This window comes from Pogona vitticeps, chromosome 2, assembly GCF_051106095.1.
Source record: "Pogona vitticeps strain Pit_001003342236 chromosome 2, PviZW2.1, whole genome shotgun sequence".
Lineage (NCBI taxonomy): Eukaryota > Metazoa > Chordata > Lepidosauria > Squamata > Agamidae > Pogona > Pogona vitticeps.
The window spans coordinates 59,341,020-59,363,391 of NC_135784.1; the positions used below are offsets into that span (position 1 = coordinate 59,341,020).

The 22,372-nt window shown below is 42.2% G+C and overlaps 1 protein-coding gene across 1 annotated transcript in view; it reads left to right on the forward strand.

The window, feature by feature from the left end:
* Positions 1–22,372, forward strand: part of UROC1 (urocanate hydratase 1) — an 83,253-nt gene that overhangs the window by 29,604 nt on the left and 31,277 nt on the right. The window contains exons 6-14 of the mRNA XM_078385243.1: positions 1,672–1,733; positions 2,572–2,638; positions 4,034–4,177; positions 7,353–7,441; positions 7,948–8,010; positions 9,047–9,226; positions 16,598–16,695; positions 19,072–19,144; positions 21,222–21,343. Coding sequence (XP_078241369.1) covers positions 1,672–1,733; positions 2,572–2,638; positions 4,034–4,177; positions 7,353–7,441; positions 7,948–8,010; positions 9,047–9,226; positions 16,598–16,695; positions 19,072–19,144; positions 21,222–21,343 — 898 coding nt within the window. The remainder of the gene's footprint in view (positions 1–1,671; positions 1,734–2,571; positions 2,639–4,033; positions 4,178–7,352; positions 7,442–7,947; positions 8,011–9,046; positions 9,227–16,597; positions 16,696–19,071; positions 19,145–21,221; positions 21,344–22,372) is intronic.

The following is a 22,372-nucleotide window of genomic DNA, read 5'->3' on the forward strand; positions in this document are numbered from 1 at the left end:
TAGCAACAGTTAGAACTGGTCATGGAACAACTGAGTGGTTCAAAATTGGGAAAGGAGTACGGCAAGGCTGTATATTGTCCCCCAGCTTATTTAACTTATATGCAGAATACATCATGCGGAAGGCTGGACTGGAAGAAACCCAAGCCGGAGTTAAGATTGCCGGAAGAAATATCAACAACCTCCGATATGCAGATGATACCACTCTGATGGCAGAAAGTGAGGAGGAATTAAAGAACCTTGTAATGAGAGTGAAAGAGGAGAGTGCAAAAAACGGTCTGAAACTCAACATCAAAAAAACTAAGATCATGGCCACTGGTCCCATCACCTCCTGGGAAATAGAAGGGGAAGATATGGAGGCAGTGTCAAATTTTATCTTCCTGGGCTCCATGATCACTGCAGATGGAGACAGCAGCCCTGAAATTAAAAGGCGCCTTCTTCTTGGGAGGAAAGCGATGACAAATCTGGACAGCATCTTGAAAAGCAGAGACATCACCTTGCCAACAAAAGTCCGAATAGTCAAAGCTATGGTTTTTCCTGTCATGATGTATGGAAGTGAGAGCTGGACCATAAAGAAAGCAGACCGCCGAAGAATTGATGCCTTTGAATTGTGGTGCTGGAGGAGGCTCTTGAGAATCCCCTGGACTGCAAGGAGAACAAACCTATCAGTTCTAAAGGAAATCAACCCTGAGTGCTCACTGGAAGGACAGATCCTGAAGCTGAGGCTCCAGTACTTTGGCCATCTAATGAGAAGAAAAGACTCCCTGGAAAAGACCCTGATGTTGGGAAAGTGTGATGGCAAGAGGAGAAGGGGACGACCGAGGATGAGATGGCTGGACAGTGTCTGCGAAGCAACCAACATGAACCTGACACAACTCCGGGAGGCAGTAGAAGACAGGAGGGCCTGGCGTGCTCTGGTCCATGGGGTCACGAAGAGTCGGACACGACTAAACGACTAAACACACACACACGTCCAACTCTGTAATTGTAATGCTTTATTTGTTCTTCGTGCCACCTTTCTGTTTTCCTTTCCCTTCCTCAGAGAGTAAGAAAGAAATTATAGGGGCATTTCTGAGATTTAAAGGATAATTATTATGATAGTCAAAGTACGTGGAGGCGCTGCGGGCTAAACCGCAGAAGCCTGTGCTGCAGGGTCAGAAGACCAGCAGTCGTAAGATCGAATCCACGCGACGGAGTGAGCGCCCGTCGCTTGTCCCAGCTCCCACCAACCTAGCGGTTCGAAAGCATTTAAATGCAAGTAGATAAATAGGTACCACCTCGGTGGAAAGGTAACAGCGTTCCGTGTCTAAGTCGCACTGGCCATGTGACCATGGAAGATTGTCTTCGGACAAAACGCTGGCTCTATGGCTTGGAAACGGGGATGAGCACCGCCCCCTAGAGTCGAACACGACTAGACAAAAATTGTCAAGGGGAACCTTTACCTTTACCTTTTACCTATTATGATAGTGCTGTATTTCCAGCAATAACAGGAAATTCGGGACTAGATCTCATTTGCTCTTCTGGTAGGTTCCTTTACATTGCACATGTGAGAGGCATTGGTGGAATATTGACAAGGGATAATTGAATCTGTCCTAACATGGTATTATTATTCAAATATCACTCCCATTTTTAACATTCTCTCTCTTCCCCAACCCATCCTTCTTCTTCATTTAGGTGATTCCTAACTATTCCTCCAGAGAGGAGTATGAGAAAATGTTTGCAATGGGAGTTACAATGTAAGTGATCCATTGTTCAAGATGATTTGAAATTCCCATTTTTATTTATGGAAACTATTTTTTTTTTTTTGTATTTGAGAAATTGTGGGTTTTTAGAATGCTCTGTGATAGAAGAGGGAGGGATAAGGTCACGTGGGACACTGGAAAGCAAACTATGAATAAAAACACAGATGTAGGGCTCCCATTCCCATAGTGGGAGTAAGTCCCAATGAACTCAATGGGACTTAAAACATGCAAATGTAGACTTGCATTGTAAGAGACCATATGTGAAAAAAGGAAAGAGGGGCAGCAAATGCTTAAGGGGAAAACGAAGTGGGTACACGGCCAGAGAGCCTGAAAAACCCACAACAACCAAAGTGGGTAGTGTTTTTATCAGTAGATCAGCCTTTCCCATAGGCACCCTGTGGATAAGTTGGGTTGTAGTTCCCATTGTCCCCAACTAGTAGAGCCAGTGCTGATGCTGGCTGTAGATGATGGAAGTTGCAGTCTAGGATCAACTGGAAAAGGATGGACCAGTCGAGCAGTGCAACATACGGATATACAGTAGGACTGCAGTATCTTTGGGATCAGCACTCGCAGTTCCATTTATCTGCTGCCTGAAAATATTAAATGAAACTTCTCAAAATATGTGTTTGCAAGGTATATTACCCAAATGGGTCACTAGAGGAACCAGAGACTATGCTATGTGCTGTATAACATTTCTATATCCAGGCTTTTCAGCATATGTGGGGGGTCTTTGTGTGCTCAGAACCCATCCGCTGCACATACTCCATCTTTGTGTTGGGGCGTGAGTTTGTATAACATTATCAAGAACTGATTCGAAAACTGCTGTTGATAGGTATGGACAAATGACAGCAGGAAGCTACTGCTATATTGGACCACAGGGAATAGTCCATGGCACAGTGGTAAGAACTCCGCTTCCTTACAGAAGGTACCATTTGTGGGAAAAGGGGAACATCAAGTCCCCCATCTGATCAATATGATAAATGCAGTTTCAATTATCGAGCCTGGCAAATTATTATTTTAAACTCAGTCATTGACACATGTTTTGCAAAACCTAAAAAGTAATTAATCACCACTAGCATTACAATGAATCAGTCAATCAATCAATCAATCAATCAATCAATCAATCAATCAATCAATCAATCAATCAATCAATCAATCAATCAATCAATCAATCAATTTACATTGTTGCAGTTGTTTTTGTTTTGTTTAGGCCTCACCAGACATGACACTGATTGTATACTTAGAGGGAGTGGGCCTTTAAGAGTACAAAACCGCCTGTTTATTCTATCACAAACCTGGCCTCAATCCACACTGAGCCCATTAGCTTGGGTTTGCTTTGTAACTGGTCAACGGGGAGACAGCACGGCTTTGCTTGTGTGTCTGAGGTCTGAATGAGCTAGCACTGAAAGATTTACATGCTTGAGATCCAATGCAGTATGAGGAGGAAGGATACCGTTATTTTAATGTCTCATCCAACCTTACCTGCTGCAATACTTTTTTTTCATTTTATGTGGGGGAAGGAAGAACATATGAATGATAAGAGAATTTCATAAACCCCAAATGCTAAAAAAGTAACTTTAAATGATAACTAGAAAATATTGACCATTTAATACATTCAGAGGGTGAAAGATTCTGAGTGGCATAATAGAAATCCCTGAGGCTTCCTTCATTTTCATGAAAGTCTCACTTAATCCCGAAAATACAGACACTGTTGAAGAAGAAGCAATAAATTTGGAATGGTAAATATAGATGGGCCATATGTATAGTTTTGATTAATTAAGCTAAAGGACTATGATCTACAACACTGGCCGGCAACATATAGCCCATGGGCTGCATGCAGCCCCCCCCCCGGGGTCAAAACACTGTCTTCTGGCCCTCAGGAACCCCAAACACCAAAACAGTTTTTTCTTTTTAAATTATGTTTGCCTAAACAACAACAACAACAACACATTTTGTGCCCTCCAGCAGGTCTGGGGACAGTTTTTTTAATTCCAATTGTCCCTAAAACTCCCTAACTGGATGGATAGCTCAGTGAGACAGAAGTTGGGAGTTCGATTCCCCGCTGTGCCTCCTGTGAGTAGAGCCAGCCTGGGTGGCCTTGGGCAAGTTGCACAGCCCCACGGTGACCCTAAAAGAAAGGAATGATAATATTATCAAGATTATCCCTGAAAAGGGCCACCATAAGTCAGAATTTACTGGATGGTACATACACAGTTATTATTAATTAATGCCCCTGGGGCTTCTCACAGCTCGGTGTAAAATAATCTCCCTCTTCTGTTGCTACTTTGCTTTAGCTAACCGTGCTCAATGCAGGCCGTCGTTACTTGGGAGTGGAGAGCCTGGCTGGGAAAGTTTTTGTCACCTCTGGCCTTGGAGGAATGAGCGGGGCTCAAGCTAAGGCTGCAGTCATTGCTGGCTGTGTGGGGATTATTGCTGAGGTAAGCCTGCCTACTTATTTGTATGTTTGGACTCGGAAGCTGATGTTCATATCAACCCCCTCCACCCTTTTTTCCATTAAGGGTTTCCTTAATTGAAACTCCCATTTAATACCCTTGCATATTGAACATATTTAAGAAAGAGGGTACCAGCTGTCCAAGGCTGATCCATATGATCCTTTTAAAACCCCAAATAATGGAGAAGAACACCCAAATCTTACAGAATACAGAGCACATTTAGGCATTGGGTTCAGGCAAGCATCTGGGATTCTGTCAAGTATGTCCTTCCTGCACATCAAGAGACAAGGCCTTTTCAAGGCATAGCTTCTGGCTCTTTTCCCATCTTCCTCAGGCTTCTCCACTTTCTAAAGCACATGAGAGAATCTGGTTTTCTTTGGAAATGCTCAAACTGAATCTAGAAATAGACTGGCACGTGCAAGGGTAGAGATGTCGGCTTCAGTTTTCAGACATCTCTGACTACGATAAATAATGACGCCTGTGAAGGCACAGAAGAAGCAGGAAGTGACAATAGTGATAGCTCAGAATTTAAGACTGATTAGACAAAGTTCCCTGAAGCAAAAAAATAATAATAAGTGAAACTTAATTCTCTCTATTGCTCAAAATGAATCGATTTCACTGTCTGTTTGGCACTGCTGAGGAGAGGCAATATTTAATAATATTTGACTTTGTTTTGCTACAGTCTTAATGGTTTCTGTTCTTTAACCATTTGCTTGTTCCTTATAAATGTGGCAAAAAGTAAAAGAAACTAAATTTCATAGGAGTTCATCAGGCCGTGCTTCCATTTGTAATAGAATAAATGTGTGTGAATAAATAATGATTTTAATCCAGCGTTTCAGTAGCAAATGTGTGTGGGACACTCTCCTTCTTGCCCTCCTTAGTCCTCTATCTTGCTAGAATGTTTCCTAGTCCTGCAGAGTGAATGTTGAGGGCATGGTGGGATGTTCAGAGGGATGCCATTCCATCTGTGGGATGACAGCACTGGGTCCCAGCCTATGCTTTCACATAAAATATACCCAATAATTTTGTGAGCAAATTAAGGGTTCTCCACCCCCCTCACCCCTGATGTTAGGGAAGCATGAAGGCAAGAGGAGAAGGGGACGACAGAGGATGAGATGGTTGGACAGTGTCATCGAAGCTACCAACATGAATCTGACCCAACTCCAGGAGGCAGTGGAAGACAGGAGGGCCTGGTGTGCTCTGGTCCATGGGGTCACGAAGAGTTGGACACGACTAAACGACTAAACAACAACAACCCCTCTCACAGTCTCCCTGGTTCATCAGTGAGGATATTGGTGTATTTAGTATCATTCATGTGATGATGTCTTGCTATATTCATTAGCAAAAGTCATGATTTTGCATGATTTTTTGTCCTCTCCTGAAGGACAGAGCAAGTCCCAATTCTTGTCCATGTTCTCCAACAACTGGATCCCCCTAAGTCGCAACAGAGTGGGTGGGATGACCAAATTGCTCAAGTCCTCTTAGTGGACTGAGGACTCACAGAAAGATATGGGATGAAATGCAGATCAGGATGGCTTCCTTTTGCCATAGCTCCACAGAAAGAGTCATCCAGTGAGTGCACAAGGGTGAAAGAGACCATAGACTCTCACATTCATTGTCCAAGGCGTTCAATCTGGGGAAGCCTTCCCAAGCAGAAAAGAAATTCCATCTGAACATTAGGAAGAACTTCCTGATGGTCAGAGCTGTCCGGCAGTGGAATAGGCTGCTTCGAAGGGTGGTGGAATCTCCTTCTTTGGAGGTTTTTAAGCAGCGACTGGATGGCCATCTGTTGGGAGTACTTTGATGGATGTTTCTACATGGCGGGGGGTTGGACTGGATGGCCTTAGTGGTTTCTTGCAACTCTATGACTCTAAGCCCTACTTCAGTTTTAAAAAGTAGAGATTAGGCACCATTTTTAAACCTCAGTAGGGCTTGCACCATGTGCAATGGCAGAAGTTGCTGTGAATTACACCCGTTTTTTTCCACAGTATTTGATTTTGGCCAAGATCTATAAAGTGTACAAATGAGGAGGAGGAAGAGGAGGAGGTATTTTCACATACACACTGTAAACACACATACAGCTCCATATCCCCCAGTGGCTCTATATTTTTGGAATATTTTTACAATTCTGGTCCCATTCCCAGCATATGAAACTCTGATTTGGACTGGATCTCTACATTATCTTACTGCTCCCAACCCTAGATCACTCCTATGTAAGAAAGTGCTTATATTTATTTAAATCAACAATAGATTTTAAAAGAAAAGAAGAAAAAAATGAGATATTTCTAACTAAGCTGATGTTTTTCCAAATGCAGATTTTGTTGGGCAGATTGCAGTCCAACTGTTTGGGGGTTAACAGATCCACCAAGTCATGCTCACTCCATAAAACGTTTCCCTAAGGAGGAATTGAAATGTTCTCATGTGAAACAAGCTATAGAGCTGTGCTATTAAACAGGGCAATAAAGGGCTTCAGTGACCCGTGTGATTTTACCACTGATGACAGGGGAGAGAATCTTGTTTCTAAATTTGTGCTGGCTGGAAATCTCATTGAGTGGTAATAATGTATATTTCATGGCATATAAGTGATCTCTCTAAAATTAGACTTGTATTCAGTATTCAGAGTGCTAGTTGGACTTGTTTTGCCTCAGGGCAATGCCTGAAGTCTCAGGGTAGGGCTATACTTCTCTGGTTTGCCAGAGGAGAAGATAATTTTCTTTTTGTGGATGAGGTGGCTTTAAACTCTAGGCACTGATTTCCACCTATTCCTGCCTGGTGCCAGGGCTGAATGGCTTGGCATGCTAGTGTTTGTGTGTACACATTGTTCCAGATGGCATGGTAGTCCCAAGCCCTCTTTTCTTGTGTCAAGTTTTTGGTCCAACAGTGTTGGTCACAGTGTTTGAAAGGGGCAGGATATTGGAACTCATGAGCCTTCTTTTTCTGCAAATCCTGCTGGTAGTGGTGTTCCAAAGCCTGAAAGAAATTCCCTCTCAGCGCTTGCCTGCCCTACTCTTGTGACAAGGGTCTCATCCCAGTCCAACATTCTGGCCCTAAAATCTCAGGGAATGAGATGGTTCCTTTCACCTCAGGGTGTGGATAAACTCTTGTGAAGTTTTTTAGTCATTGCTTTTTTCCTTTCTTTTCCCCAAACACAATGTTGCAGGTGGATAAAGCTGCTCTTTTAAAACGTCACCAGCAAGGATGGTTAATGGAAATCACAAGGAGCCTGGATCATTGTATTGCTCGGCTCAGGTATGGAACAACAAACACATTCTTTGATTTTTTGTCTAATTCATTCCATATCCAGAGAAAGGCTTTCAGAGTTGTTGTTTGCAATATTGTGAAAAATCCTCACTTATGTGTACTTTGTGCCTAAATGTACTTTTTGCTAGGAATGTAAAAACCTTTCAGTCTCAGGTTTGTTCCATTTCATCAAAGCCCACTGGCAGTTCCATCCCACCCTTTCTTCATATCACTTTGTAAGGTGTCATCTTTGCTTCCTGAATTGAAATGTGGAGATTTTCCATACACATTTTCCATGATGTGCACACTTATATAATTTTCCTGATGCTCATATTAACTCCATAATATAGACTATTTCTATCCCCTGTGAAGCTTCAAGACACTCTAGAAATTGTCACCTTCACTTGAAACTGTGTATCAGAATATTTGATTTGGGAACGAAATCATTTACACCTTTTACAGCTAAACTATCATCTGCAGGAATTATAAAAGGCATTTGTTCTTGTAATTTTTAGAGAAGCAAAGAAGAACAAAATAGCTCTGAGTCTGGGATATCATGGAAATGTTGTTGATCTTTGGTAAGTGTTGATTCATCATCTTGATGATGATATATTATAATTACTGTTTAATTCAGAGGTTGTAAATTATTCTGTAATCAAATCAGTGCTGTGACATCTGTTCCAATCTAGGTCTATATTGTATCTGTAGGTCTATATCTAGCCTACAGAAGTACTACCATATAAAATATCACAATGAAATCTAACTTAATAACTGAACCGATTGTCCAACCGAGTATTCAGATTTGCCTTTTTGTGATACAGCTAAAATTAGGCAATTTAAAGAGGCAAATTGTGTGTGTGTGTGTGTGTGTGTGTGTGTGTGTGTGTACACAAACACACACACACATTATATATATTGATCCGGCGCTCATGGTCTGTGAGCCACTCCTGGCAGGAGGCAGGAGGATGAGCCTCGCAGACTGCAAGCTCCGAATCAACAGGAAGGGAGCGTGGAGCCTGCAGCAACAGCAGAAGGTGACCCTCATTGTGTCCACCTGTGTGGGGGAGGCATCCTTCAGTCTCAAGAGACTATGGTATTGTGCTCTGTATGGAGGACTTGGAACAGCGTCTCGTGTGGCTGAGGAGGCCAATACGAGAGTGACAATCCCTTCCACACTGAAGACCTCTGGGTAGTGTGGGCGGCATATAAATTGAATAAATAAATAAATAAATAAATAAAATACAGTCTGTCCCCTGTCCAGCTCCCTTATTTGACTGGTTTCGGCACTGCCTCTTTGCCTTGGCCTGCTGGACAAGGGTCTCTTCAAATTGGGAGAGGCCATGATGCACCGCCTGCCTCCAGGCTGAACATTCAGATGTCAACGTTTCCCATCTGTTGAGGTCCATTCCTAAGGCCTTCAGATCCCACTTGCAGATATCCTTGTACAGTATCGCAGTACGAATAACCCCGTCTCTAGTCCTTAGTAAATATACATCAGCTAATATGTTTATCTAGTGTTCTTCTAATTCATAGCTGTTTGTCATTCCACCACACCACACCACTGCTCCATATTCACATTAAAATCAAATTAACCTTTTCTTTTTCTTTACCTAGGGAGAGACTTGCTGAGGAATTTGATGCCACTGGAGAACTGTTAGCTGACTTGGGGTCTGACCAAACATCTTGTCACAATCCTTTTAATGGAGGTTATTATCCAGTACAGCTGAGTTTTGAGGATGCTAACCAACTCATGGCTAGCAATCCCGAAGAATTCCAGGCCCTTGTGCAAGAGAGGTACTTCAAATACATCCACAAGTTTATAGCTGGGATAAAATTCTAGCAGTGACTCTGGAGGGCTCAGCAATCTCTTGCAATAAGATGTTCCTTCCTCTAGGCAGTGTCTTTTTTTAATTTTGGGATTTGATTGATTGATTGATTGATTGATTGATTGATTGATTGATTGATTGATTGATTGATTGATTGCAAAGAGGAAGGTGGCTTTTTGAATCACGGTAATAAAAACAGAAAATAAAATCAATATGTCAGGCTAGACACTCAGTTGTGGAAAACCTGGTCTGGAGTAAGTAACATTTCTTTGTTATCAGCTTAGCCCTATGCCAAACTCATGGGGGACCATGATCTGAACAGGGAAGGACCTGTACCCCAAAATCTGGAGATGAGCCCATCTTTTAAGCCATAAGCTGCCCTTGTACACAAGTACTTGTAAATGAGTCAACCATTGGCTTTACATAGATTTAGTAAAATTCCTAACTATATGAGTTCAGTCTGAGTTGCCTAAAACTAAATTGTTCAACCCCTGTGATGTTGTTCCTTCTAGTTACTTATGATCTTAATTCATCAAGTTTATGTGTCATAAGGAGATGGTGCAGAAGTAGACTTCAAATAATGGGTTTTGGTTGGCAAAAGTTGCATGCAATTAACAGTTGGGTTTGCTGAGCTGGCAGATGTCAGCTAAGCGATGGAATATGATGGAAAAGAATGAGGAAAGATAGGCATACCCATGTCATGTATGTCACATGATGGACGGAATGTTGTGTCACCTTAAAGCAGACATAGCAAACATGTGGCATGCCAGTATCACCATCGATAAAGAATCCGGAGATTTGCTGTCCTAGGATATGTAGTGGGTGGTACATTTCTCGCCCTTAAAGCATGCCCTCTCCTCAGACCCAGTAAGCTTATTTCTGTTCAATCTAGTCCACAATGACATCTGCTTTTAAACCAATTGTTCTCAAACTTGTGCCACTGGATGTTGCTAGACCTCAACTTTCAGAAGCCTCAGTTTACACAGTCAATGGCCAGGGATTATGGGAGCTGGAGTCTAGCAACATCTGGAAATCAAATTTGGCGACATTAAAGCAAAGGCAAAAGTTCAAGATTTTGAAAGTTTGTTTCCACATTTTCTTCTTGGGAAGAAGAAAGGGGTACTCAAAGTAGGAGCTGTGATGTTTCAAGAAGCATGTTGAGGATTGCTGGCTGGAAAATGTCAGTATTTCCTTCTATTTCTTAAAATGGGTTTTGACATAGTCTATGGTGAGAGGCTTCTTACAGTGATGTTGATTGACTGCTTGCTGCCCTTAGAAGCAGGGCCGGCCCTAACATGAATCAGAGTGAGGCAGCTGCTTCAGGCAGCTGATTTTGAGGATTGTGACAGAGCAGAACTCCTGCACTTCTGAAGGGTTAGGGCTACACCACACAGCTAATCATTAAATTTAAAATTTTATCTCTAGGGATGGGGAGGAACACTGGTGCAAATTTTCTGCCTCATATGCCAACATAACTTGATTAGCTCTAGGTGCCAAGAACTTTGACCTCTGGCTAGGTAGCTAGGTGGGGCGCTTTGCTGCTCTGCCACAGGCAGCAAACTGCCTTGTGTGCTGACCTTACAACCTTTTAGAAAAACTGAATTTCAATTCAAGATACAAGTACTGTGTTTTCCCGAAAATAAGACAGGGTCTTATATTAATTTTTGCTCCAAAAACGCATTAGGGCTGATTTTCAGGGAAAGTTTTATTTTGCAGTCATGTCATCTTCTTCTGGTTGCTGCACAATGGTGGAGGGCGGGGTTTCACTTAACTGGGGCTTACTTTTGGGGTAGGGCTTCTATTATGAGCATCCTGAAAAATCATACTAGGGCTTATTTTCAGGTTAGGTCTTATTTTTGGGGAAACAGGGTAGCAACTGGAAGCCAGTTCAAATTATATGAGAATGACTGCAGAAGCTGAGGGGCAGAGATGAGGGAAGAAGGATACTGGAATTGACCTCCAGGGGAGGAAAGTCTTATTTTCCAAAGGTCAAAGCAGGCTGCAGAAATTTAATTAATTCACCCCCACCAGTTTTGTTTGACAATCAAGTCAGCAAACAACTGTGTGGAGGAAGAAGGGTCTTATGTCTGAGAACGCTGCAAATGCTCAGTGACCCAGCTGTATTGATTTTGATCCACAGCCAGCTGCCCAGATTTTTTTTCAGTGCATGCTTTCTGGAACTAGGAATTAGAGAATTAGGCTATATAGATTAGTAGTAATAATTCTCTTCCTGCAGCTTGATCTTGTTGAGTCTGTCTTTCAGAATGAGGTGGCTTGGGAATTGGGGGCTGCTTATATCATCTTGCTCAAAGGAGCTTGAATGGTTCAGCCATTGAGCCACAAAGGCAGAACTCTTCAGCTCAATCAGATATAGAGCAGGAGATGAGTTTGAGTTCAAAAATAATGCCAGCATGTCTGAATGAAGAAAGAAGAGCACTTCCATTGCCCATAGCCCATTAGAGCTGGCTGTACCATTAGCCTTATGTAGGCCGTCATCTGAGACAGCAAGCCATAGGAAAAGGAAATGTGTTGTCCCCAACTCTGTCCTCATGGGGCTCCTGCCACTTGGGAGCTGCTGTTGCTTGGTCTAGCTATCCAGAGTGACTTAACTGATAAGCAGTCAGAGTGGTCCCTTTCTTCCTCTTAAGGGTGTGGGTGGGTGTGGGTGCCCCCTTCTTGATAAGGGACGCACTAATGCCACCACACATAATTTCTTCTCCTTGGAGGAGAGCATCACTTATGATGGCATTCTTGTCCTTTGTTATTGTCGTGGAATGAGGTACATGCATACAATCATTTGAAAAAGAAAGTACACCCCCTTTGAATCCTATGGTTTTACATATCAGGGCATAATAAAAATCATCTGGTCCTTAGGCAGGTCTGAAAATTAGATGAATACAACCTCATATTACACCATGTCAGGGTTTATTTTAGAAAAATAAAGCCAAAATGGAGAAGCCATGTGTGAAAAACTATGTACTCCCTTACTCCTTCCCTAGGAATTAAGATGCTAATTAGCAGCCTGGTGCTGCTAACCAAATAGCCTTGAGTAACTGATGATCAGCAAGTGTGACCACCTCTATAAAAGTCGACGTTTTAGCAGTTTCTTGGTCTGGAGTTTCCTGGTGTGTGTTAACACAATGCCAAGGATGAAACACATCAGCAATGATTGCCGAGAAGCAACTGTTGCTGCCTATTAGTCTGGGAATGGTGATAAGGCCATTTCCATACAATTTAAAGTCCATCATTCTACAGTGAGAAAGATTATTAACAAGTGGAAAACATTCAGGACAGTTGCCAGCCTTCCCAGGAGTGGATGTTTAAGCAAATTCACCCCAAGATCAAGCCGTGCAATGCTCAGAGAAACTGCAAAAAACCCAAGAGTTACAAGTCAAACTTTATAGACCTCAGTTGGCATGTTAAATGTTAAAGTTCATGATGGTATAATTAGAAAAAGACTAAACAAGTATGGTTGGTTTTGAAAGGTTGCCAGGAGAAAACCTCTTCTCACTAAAAAGAACATGGCAGCACAGCTTAGGTTGGAGAAGTTGCATCTGGACAAACCACAAGACTTCTGGATCAATGTCTTTTGGACAGACAAGACCAAAGTGGAAATGTTTGGCCACAATGCACAGCACCACTTTTGGCGAAATCCAAACACAGCACATCAGTACAAATGCCTCATACTAACTTTCCTGTGGATGCCTCATACTAACTTTCAAATGCCTCATACTAACTTTCCTGTGGAGGGGCCACAGGACCTGGACACCTTACAGTCACTGAGTCAACCATGAACTCCTCTGTATACCAAAGTATTCTAGAGTCAAATGTGAGGCCATCTGTTCAACAACTAAAGCTTGGCTGAAATTGGGTCATGCAACAGGACAATAATTCCAAACACACCAGCAAATCTACAACAGAATGACTGACAAAGAAAAGAATTAAGATGTTACAATGGCCCAGTCAAAGTCCAGACTTCAACCTGACTGAAATGCTTTGGTGGGAACTCAAGAGAGCTCTGCATAAACAAATGCCCACAAACCTTAATAAACTGAATCAACGTTGTAAAGAAGAGTGGACCAAAATTCCTCCACAACAATGTGAGAGACTGATAAAGTCATACAGAAAAGTTCCTTCAAGTTATTGCTGCTAAAGGTGGTTCTGCAAGCTATTGAATCATACAGTGTACTTCATTTTTCACACATGGTTTCTCCATTTTGGCTCTATTTTTGTAAAATAAATCATGACACGGTGTAATATGTCGTGTGTTGTTGTTCCTCTGAGGTTGTACTTATGGTGCCTGAATTTCAGACCTGGCTAAGGACCAGATGATTTTTATTATGTCCTGATATGGACCAGATCATTTTTGTTATGTCCTGATATGTAAAACCATAGAATTCAAAGAAGGTGTACTTTCTTTTTCACGTGACTGTACAGACACAACAGCACCATAGAGGAAAGGCGTAGCAGGATTGTCTTCTCCTCTTTGGTGGTGGAGAGCTTGCACCAGGCCTGGATTGGAGCCCAACTAGGAGAGAGCAGGAAGAAACTATATATCGGACAGTGGCAAAGCATGCTGTGAAAGAAGAGGAAGGATTCCATTCTGCTCACCCATCTGCATTGTTTTCTTATTTAAATTCTGGCCATTCCCTCCTCCTCCTCCTCCACTCGATCAATAGTTGGGGCAGACCATTTCTTAATTTGTGGGTCTTCACTGTCAAGTCTGTTGTCTGTCTATGTAATTTAATGGTTACATTTTGTGAACCAAAATTGCTGCAAAGCACTCACATTATTTTGCACACCCATTTCATGAAGGCCAGATTTGACATCTCGCCCTGCCTTTTAAGATGCAGCTGGTAGGGATATCGGTGGAGCCTTCTTATCTGCTTCACCCAGATGGGGAAAACCTCCTCCCTGCTTCTTTCTTACTTTCAATGTCTGGGGAAGATTAATCCTGCTCCCCCTCCCTTTTCACTTTAGCATCATCCTCTCTCTGACTGATTGCTTCTCTTGCTGATTCTGGTCCTGCTTTTGTGGTGCTTAATAAGTTGTTATTGTTTGAATATTTATTTTTTATTGGCTTTTTTTATTATAATTGATTAGAATTTTTATAATGAGTTTTTATCTGTCCTCTTCCTTTGTGATGCCACTTCCAGGACCTGCCATGTGTGGCTGCATGGGAAACGGCAACCCCATGGCTTCTCCCTCTCCTCCAAGTAGCAATTGCGAGTTAGAAGCCTCCACATATGGGGAAACAACAGATCGATAGCCAGATGGACACAGGGATCTTGTCCCTCTTACCTTTTCTAAGTGATCACTTGTTGATCTGTAATTTGCTACACTTTGATTTTTCTTCCTCCTATTTCCCCCCAAATCACTAGTTTTTGTTCTCCTTTATTAGAGGTATGAGCTGTCCACAATGGCTACTAGCATATCCTCCATGGATAGAACCTAGCTTTAGAGATTTCTTTAATGAAGTTCATGGCTCCTTCCTCCTGCACCATCTTCTATGTCCTTCCTGGAGTAATACACTGTGCCTTTCCAGATTAGTTGCTTCTGTTGAATACTTAAAAGCACAGCCCTTATTGGCTGCACTCTTATTAGGATAAATGCCCAAAATGTTTTAGCCAGCCATGAATGGAAGCCCTATGTGAGCCACCACAACTTTGGAGCACTGATAAGTATCTGTGTAGCCCAAAAAGGGCACTGACTAGCCTGCAAAATTTGTAGAAGCAAAATGAAAAATGAAAAGTCTTAAGATAGCAGTCCCACCAAACAACCAAATGATGGCTGAACATACTTTCAGTTCTGAGTGTCTGCTTTCACAGGAGAGAATTTAAAAAATGAAGAAAAGGGGAATATGCAGAAGGAAGGCATGGCTGTCTGGATGAAATCTTGAACAGAAGAACTGTAACAATTTGTTGCATTTCACACTTGCAATATCCTGTTTCATCTTAAAGGAAATTTGGACTAGGAATGGAGTGCAGCAGGTGGCACTTCTTGTTAAAATTCTTCTCCCAGCCTTGCCACCATAGGAGTCTCTTTTTCAGTAACTGAGGGTGGATACATTACCCCCCAACCCCACCCCACTCCAATATTTAGGCAGTACAGACCCCACACTGTTCTACTGGACATTCAGGTGGCTGACCCATTATGGGTGTTTTTTTTATCTTTCATCACATGAATCATAGAATCATAGAAAAGTGAATTTGGAAGGGGCCTACAAGGCCATCAAGTCCAACCCCCTGCTCAAGGCAGGAATACAATCAAAATATATCTGCCAGGTGGTCATCTAAGTTTTTCTTGAATGCCTCTAGAGTTGGAGCATTCAGCAGCTTCTGAGTTAATGGTTCCACTCTCAAATTTTCCCAACAGTAAGGAAGTTTTTCCTGATATTCAACCGAAATCTGGCTTCCTTTAACTTGAGCCCTTTGTTTTGTGTCCTGCCCTCTGGGATGATTGAGAATAGAACCTGCCCCTCTTCTGTATGTCAGCCTTTCAGATATTTGAAAAGTGCTATCATATCACGCCTCAGCCTTCTTTTCTCAAGGCTAAAAATGCCCAATTCTTTCAGCCTTACCACATAAGGCTTGGTTTCCAGCCCCCTGATCATCCTTGTGGCTCTCCTCTGAACTTGTTCCAATTTGTTAGCATCCTTCATGAAGTGTAGTGTCCAGAACTGGATACTCAATACTCAAGGTGAGGCCTAACCAGTGCTGAATAGAGAGGGACTAACACCTTGTGGGATTTGGAAACTTTACTTCTATTAATGCAGCCTAAAATAGAATTTGCCAATAGCTTTGGCACTATTTCCCCCCCCCTGCCCACCACCTTTCCTGTTTTGCCTAATAATGTTGATGTCATACAGCCTATCGTGATGTGATAAAATCACTGAGGGGAAAAAAGCTAGTTCAGAGTGAGCACAGAGTTTTCTGACATTTCACAACAAAACAATTGCATGGAAGTAGTAACCAGTCAGAGCCACAGATCTCCAGAAACAGGTATAAAAAGGTAAACTTTGGGGTCGGGTGGGGGTTGTTTTGTAAAATATTTTAGGACTGCAGCAAACCTTTTAAAAATTACAGAAGGAAATGGTTTCTGAAAGAAAATTGATTCAGCCCTAATTGGAACCTGGATCTCCCACATATCCAGTCATGAGGTGAAATACCTGTGCACACATGGGCAGGTGAACATCCACACATGCCATTGCGTGACATCCCAGTCCTCCATGCTTCTGGGCCTAATGGATATGTTCAAGACAAAGCACTCTATTTTTTTTTTCTTCATGTAAATTGATGGAGGGAATGAAGGGTGACATTGCGTCTTTCCCTGCTTTCAGCCTGAGGAGACAAGTTGCTGCAATCAACAGACTAGCTGATCAAGGAATGTTTTTTTGGGATTATGGAAATGCTTTTCTCCTAGAAGCTCAGAGAGCTGGTGAGTACATAGATACTTTTTTTTTTGAGTGTAAATTAAGGAGACCATTGATCATTGGCATATCCCAACTTTCCTCCAAATTCTCCTCCTCCACATCCTGAGGTAGATCAGGTGCAGAAAGAATGAGGGGCTCCCATGTTTACCCTTACTGCAGAAGACACACACACACACACACACACACACACACACACACACACACACACACACACACACACACACACTTTTTTTAAAAAAGGATAAAACAATAATAGAGTCTCCACAAGAGTAATGCCCTTAGTTGTGTCCTTCTAGCTTTCTGGAGAGACTTCCTTTCATGTGGATGGTAATGTATCAGGCAGGTGGAAGTGTCACATTTGAACATTCACTCACTATCTTTGCAAAGGGGCAATATTTTTATTTTTTAAAATAAGTCTATAATTTTAAAAAAAGGAAAGATTAGAAAAATGCTAAGGAAGGAGTGTTATTGTGCAGCAAATATTAATTTAGAAATACAATCACTTTCTAGTCACTATCACTATAGCAGTGTTTTTTTTAACCTAAACAACTCCAATTCTTGCTTTCAACCCAAAACAAACATTACACACTTCTTTTTGTCATTCAATGTTAGTTAGGCATCCTTCAGTCTCGAAAGACTATGGTAGCGTGCTCTGTATGGAGGGCTTGGAACAGCGCCTAGTGTGGCTGAGAAGGCCAATTCGAGAGTGACAGTCCCTTCCACACTGAAGACAAACCCAGTCTGTCCCCTGTCCGGCTCCCTGGTTTTGCTGCTTATGTGACTTCCTCTTTGCCTCGGCCTGCTGGGCAAGAGTCTCTTCAAATTGGGAGAGGCCGTGATGCACTGCCTGCCTCCAGGCTGAACGGTCAGATGTCAGGGTTTCCCATCTGTTGAGGTCTATTCCTAAGGCCTTCAGATCTCGCTTGCAGATGTCCTTGTATCGCAGTTGTGGTCTCCCTCTAGGGCGCTTTCCCTGCACTAATTCTCCATAGAGGAGATCCTTTGGAATCCGACCATCAGCCATTCTCACGATGTGCCCAAGCCAACGTAGGCGTCGCTGTTTCAGTAATGTATTCATGCTGAAAATTCCAGCTTGTTCTAGGACTGCTCTGTTTGGAACTTTGTCCTGCCAGGTGATGCCAAAAATCCGTCGGAGGCAACGCATATGGAAGGTGTTCAGCTTCCTCTCCTGCCGTGCACAAAGGGTCCAGGACTCACTGCAGTACAAGAGTGTACTGCATTCAATGTACATTCAATGTACAATGTACATTCAATGTACATTCAATGTACAATCACACTTATAAGAATAAACCTTAAGAATGAAAAAGGATAATCTGATCCACTCCTCTCCTGCTCCCTCAAAGGGTGTACATTGTGGTTGGTAGGGCAGAAGTCAGATCTCAGGACATTAGCTGAAGTGTAAAGGAAGTGCTGTGATCCCCCAGGTTTTCAGATAAGGAGAAAAATCTCAGGGCAAGCAGTATTAGAAGAGGAGAAAATTTGTTCTCCCTATATTAGGTATCTACAAAACCATGTCACCTATATCCATATATTCCCAGATAGTGGCAGGCTTACTGGCTCAGCACAAAAATGTTTGTACGTGTACAAATCAGCTATCAGCTATGCTTGCTTCATTCCCAACCTTTGCCTGCCCCTCCTCTATGATGTCACAAGGCCCCACCTCTATGATCTCAGGTTTTGGTCATAAAATCTCAAAGAATACTACACACTACACTTGATCTTAGCCAAAAGGCCGAGAAGCGATCTCTCATCTCAAAGAATACAATGCTGTACGCCTGCTGGATACCCTTTACAGCAATCATTGGTGGGTGGAGCCAGAACGGACAACATGAGCCAAGGCAAAAAGTATTTTTATTTGTGTTTTATTTCATTTCTGTTACAGCTGAATCAGTAATAAAGTGTGTTTTTATCTCTGGCCCTCTCACACACACTCACACACATAGACACACACACTCACCTATACAGACTATGAGACAGGCAGTTTAGCAAAAGGAGAACATATGTGGGCTCCAGTCTCTGTCTCTGCTAAATGGAGTAGACACAAGAGGACTGGCTGGGATAGCCCTGCAGCTGAGATGGGATAGCATCCATAATGAACCGTCTTTTGCTGGACCCATGTCTATTCCAATGGATTGCTTTCCACACCCACAGAAACGATGTCATATCCTCTGGGGTGGGTGTAACACATTAGGATAAATGCACAAGGGAAAATGCATGAAGCATAAGTCTGTTTCCATCCAGGTTGAAACGTAAAGCTGAAGAATAATGATCTCTTAGCGCTTCCCATCTAGAAGAAGCCTTACAGAATAATCTGTGAATTTTCCTCTTCATTTAATAGCAAAATTTAAACTCTTTTGAAGGTGCTGATATTGAGAAAAGAGGAGCATGCAAAGGAGAATTCCGATACCCTTCCTATGTTCAGCACATTATGGGGTAGGTAGAATGGAATGAAATATAGAATGCAAACCTTTTTCTGTCCAAAAGTCACACCTGTCTTGTGTGAATAAGCAAACCTGAATTAAGAACAGAATTCTCAAATGCTACAATTCAACCACTAATCTGGAACCCAGCTATGTTGTTGTTGTTTAGTCGTTTATTCATACAGTTCTGATCAGATACAGGTAAGATAACATATATATTAATATATATGTATGATCACATACTAATGAGAGAGTCATTTATTCATTAGAGTAGGCCCATTCATACATTATCATAGTGACAGAAATTCTGAAATTGATGAAAGTATTGTGGGAGTTAGACCAGAGCATGAAACCTAGTAGATAGTTTTTGTGTATAAAGACTGCACTGTTCTTGCTATGCTTTACTGCTATTACAACACCTACCATTATTTCCTTTCCTTCTGGTGCTACTCCTAGATGCAGTAAGAATAGGGCTACTACAAGGATGGGTATAAAATCTGTGACCATCATACTGTTCCAGTTGCTTTCCCTGAAGGATATCTGAGATATTTAAGTCCAGAATAATTGCCAAAGACATGATTTAAAGCATTTTGATGGGGGGAAACCCCACTGAAATAATTTGTAAATACCTCTAGTTCATTGCATACAAAACTGGCATGAATGTGGTACACAGATGTACACTTAAATATAGCTGTTCCTAGGAACACAATAAATAGGCTGTGTCCTTCACGTTTGAGCAACTGGTGTTCTAGCAGCCAAATTGCTCCCTTTGAGGGTTGCCATCTGATCCCATAGCTGCTTCCAGTGCCCATCACAGCTCACCCCCTTTCTTCCTTCAGGCAGAAGGTCTGAGTGAGGCAGGAAGCATCCAACTGTGTGGGGAGGCAGTGTGTACAGAGTCCTTTGTACCACCATCAAGGGAACACTTTCTCTTCGCTTGGCTGCATCTGAATAACTAGCGTATCGTTCTCTCTCTCCCTCTTTTTCTGGACCCTTCCAGACAAGCTTTTGCTATGGAGTTGCGCAGCCTCATTCGGAGAAGCTTATAAGAACTTCAGATAATGAAGTCTTCAGTTAGCAAGCCCTCCCATCCCTATTTTTCCATCTCCATCCCTAGGAAAGGAAATCTTCTCAGGGGAAAAGAGAGAAGGGCTACATAGTGCCTTTTAATTCTGAGCAGTAGGAACCCTTGGGAAACACTCTGTCTCATTCTTGCATAACTTACTTACTTACTTAAAATATTTTTACCTCGCCTTTCTCTTTAAAAGGACCCAAGGCAGCTGGTGTAGTATTTAAACCCTGCTCTCTGACTGGAAATGGTCTTAGAATGACTGGCAGATCAATAAAAAGGCCAAAATGGCCATTGCCCCCAAGATTACAATTCGAGGAGACACAATGACACGAAACAAGGATGGGGAGGGAGAAGGAAATAGTACTGGTTCTATGTGTGAAACTGGAGTTTATCCAGCAGATGTCAGAAATGGCACAGTGGATTCTTGGGCATTCTCCGGTACTCACAATCCATTTGGGCCAACGGTCATATGCGGAGTGAAGGCTCCCCTCCAAGGCCTCTGTTTTGCCCAGAAAGGGCTCCAGTGTGCCTGCCATTGGCATGCTTTCAGCCTGCTTCCATATAACTGGGCATCTAGCTGTATGTTAAAGGCAAGGATGGTAAGGAGTGTGCCCACAGATGGAGGAGCAGAGGTTGGAAAAGTTACTTTTTTGGTCACACTGACTGCATGATTCTGGGGGTTGTAGCATTTTAGTCTGTAGCCCAAACCAGTTGCAAATTGTGGGTGTAAATGAATCATAAAAGCCTCCTCTTTGTGGTAAAACTGCTGGAATTTTGACAGAACATACTCATGGCCTGTATGGTTGTGATTTGCATGCACACACACATATGCTATTTTAAATCTTTATTTAAAATTCAGAAATGATGGTCCAAAGTGCTCTCTGTTTGGATTAGTTTGTCTGAAATTTTTGAAATTCTTCCATATCCAGTTAATGAAAGAAAAGCACTGCTGACTGCCAGGATAAATAAAGGAAGAATGTAAACTATCTTCTAATAGCTAAACATATTTTCTTCCCAGTGAGATTTTTTCTCTAGGGTTTGGCCCATTTCGTTGGGTTTGTACCTCAGGCAACCCAGAAGACTTGGCAACTACTGACGTTATTGCCACATCTGTGCTTGAGAAAGCTGTCCTTGAAGGAGGTATGGAGCCTGAGTGATGGAGAATGGATGTAAGACACCAGTTCACGATGTCTTACAGCTTCGACCAGTGGTGACCAACATGTGGTCATCCAGATGTTGTTGGATTACAGCTGCAGCCATCCCTTATCACTGGCTGTGTTGATTAAGGCTGTTGGGAGCTGAAATCCAAAAGCACCTGGAGGGCCACCAGTTGCACAAGTCCTGCATTAGACCTTAATGGTTATCCTCTTTGCCAGGTCAAGGCAAAATTGCCTGAGATTGACATCTTCTGTGCTGGGAAATTCCATGTGATCAAGATCATATCTGCTCTTTTTGCCAAGTGCACAGGTGTTTGTTACTCCGCTTGGGGCTTCCTTCCAAGAGTATAGATGTTCTACATCTTCAGCCAATATTTTCCTTTTTCATGTGAAGTGGCAAATAAGGCTTGTCATCACCTGTCCATCCAAACCAAGATCAATGATACTAAGTAATAAGTTACATGGTTAGCAATTTGAAAAGCCCTGTTGGCTGAAGATTTAAATCAAAAGAAACTGGAAACATTCACTGAAACTCAGCATAAAAGGAGAAGCAACATCTTGGGATGTTAAAAAAAAAGGGGGGGTATTATACTTTAAAATCTGTCCAATGTATGCTTCCCCTGATTTGGTCTGTAGCCTTTTTAGGACCAATAATTTAGCAATATGTAATTATCTCTTTTTGTTTAGTTCTGAGCTCCACAGAACTACTTAGTAAAGGGGTAACATATTTTGGGCATCAGGAACGGGCAGCAAATTTTTGCCTGGGACAAAACCAAGATAGCCCGAAGGGATATTTTACCTGGATCTGGAGCAGGACATCTGACTTCACATTTTATCTTTTGTTACTCAAACAAAACAAAAATCTGACTGCTACAAGCTACTGCTCTGCAGGTGCAAAACAATTCTTTCCATCTATTTCATTTTTGCCTCAATACTCAGAACAGGGTATAAGGCGCCAACAGAAGGCAATGTACAGGCCTGGTTACAAGCCATGTCATACTCTTCCTCTGCA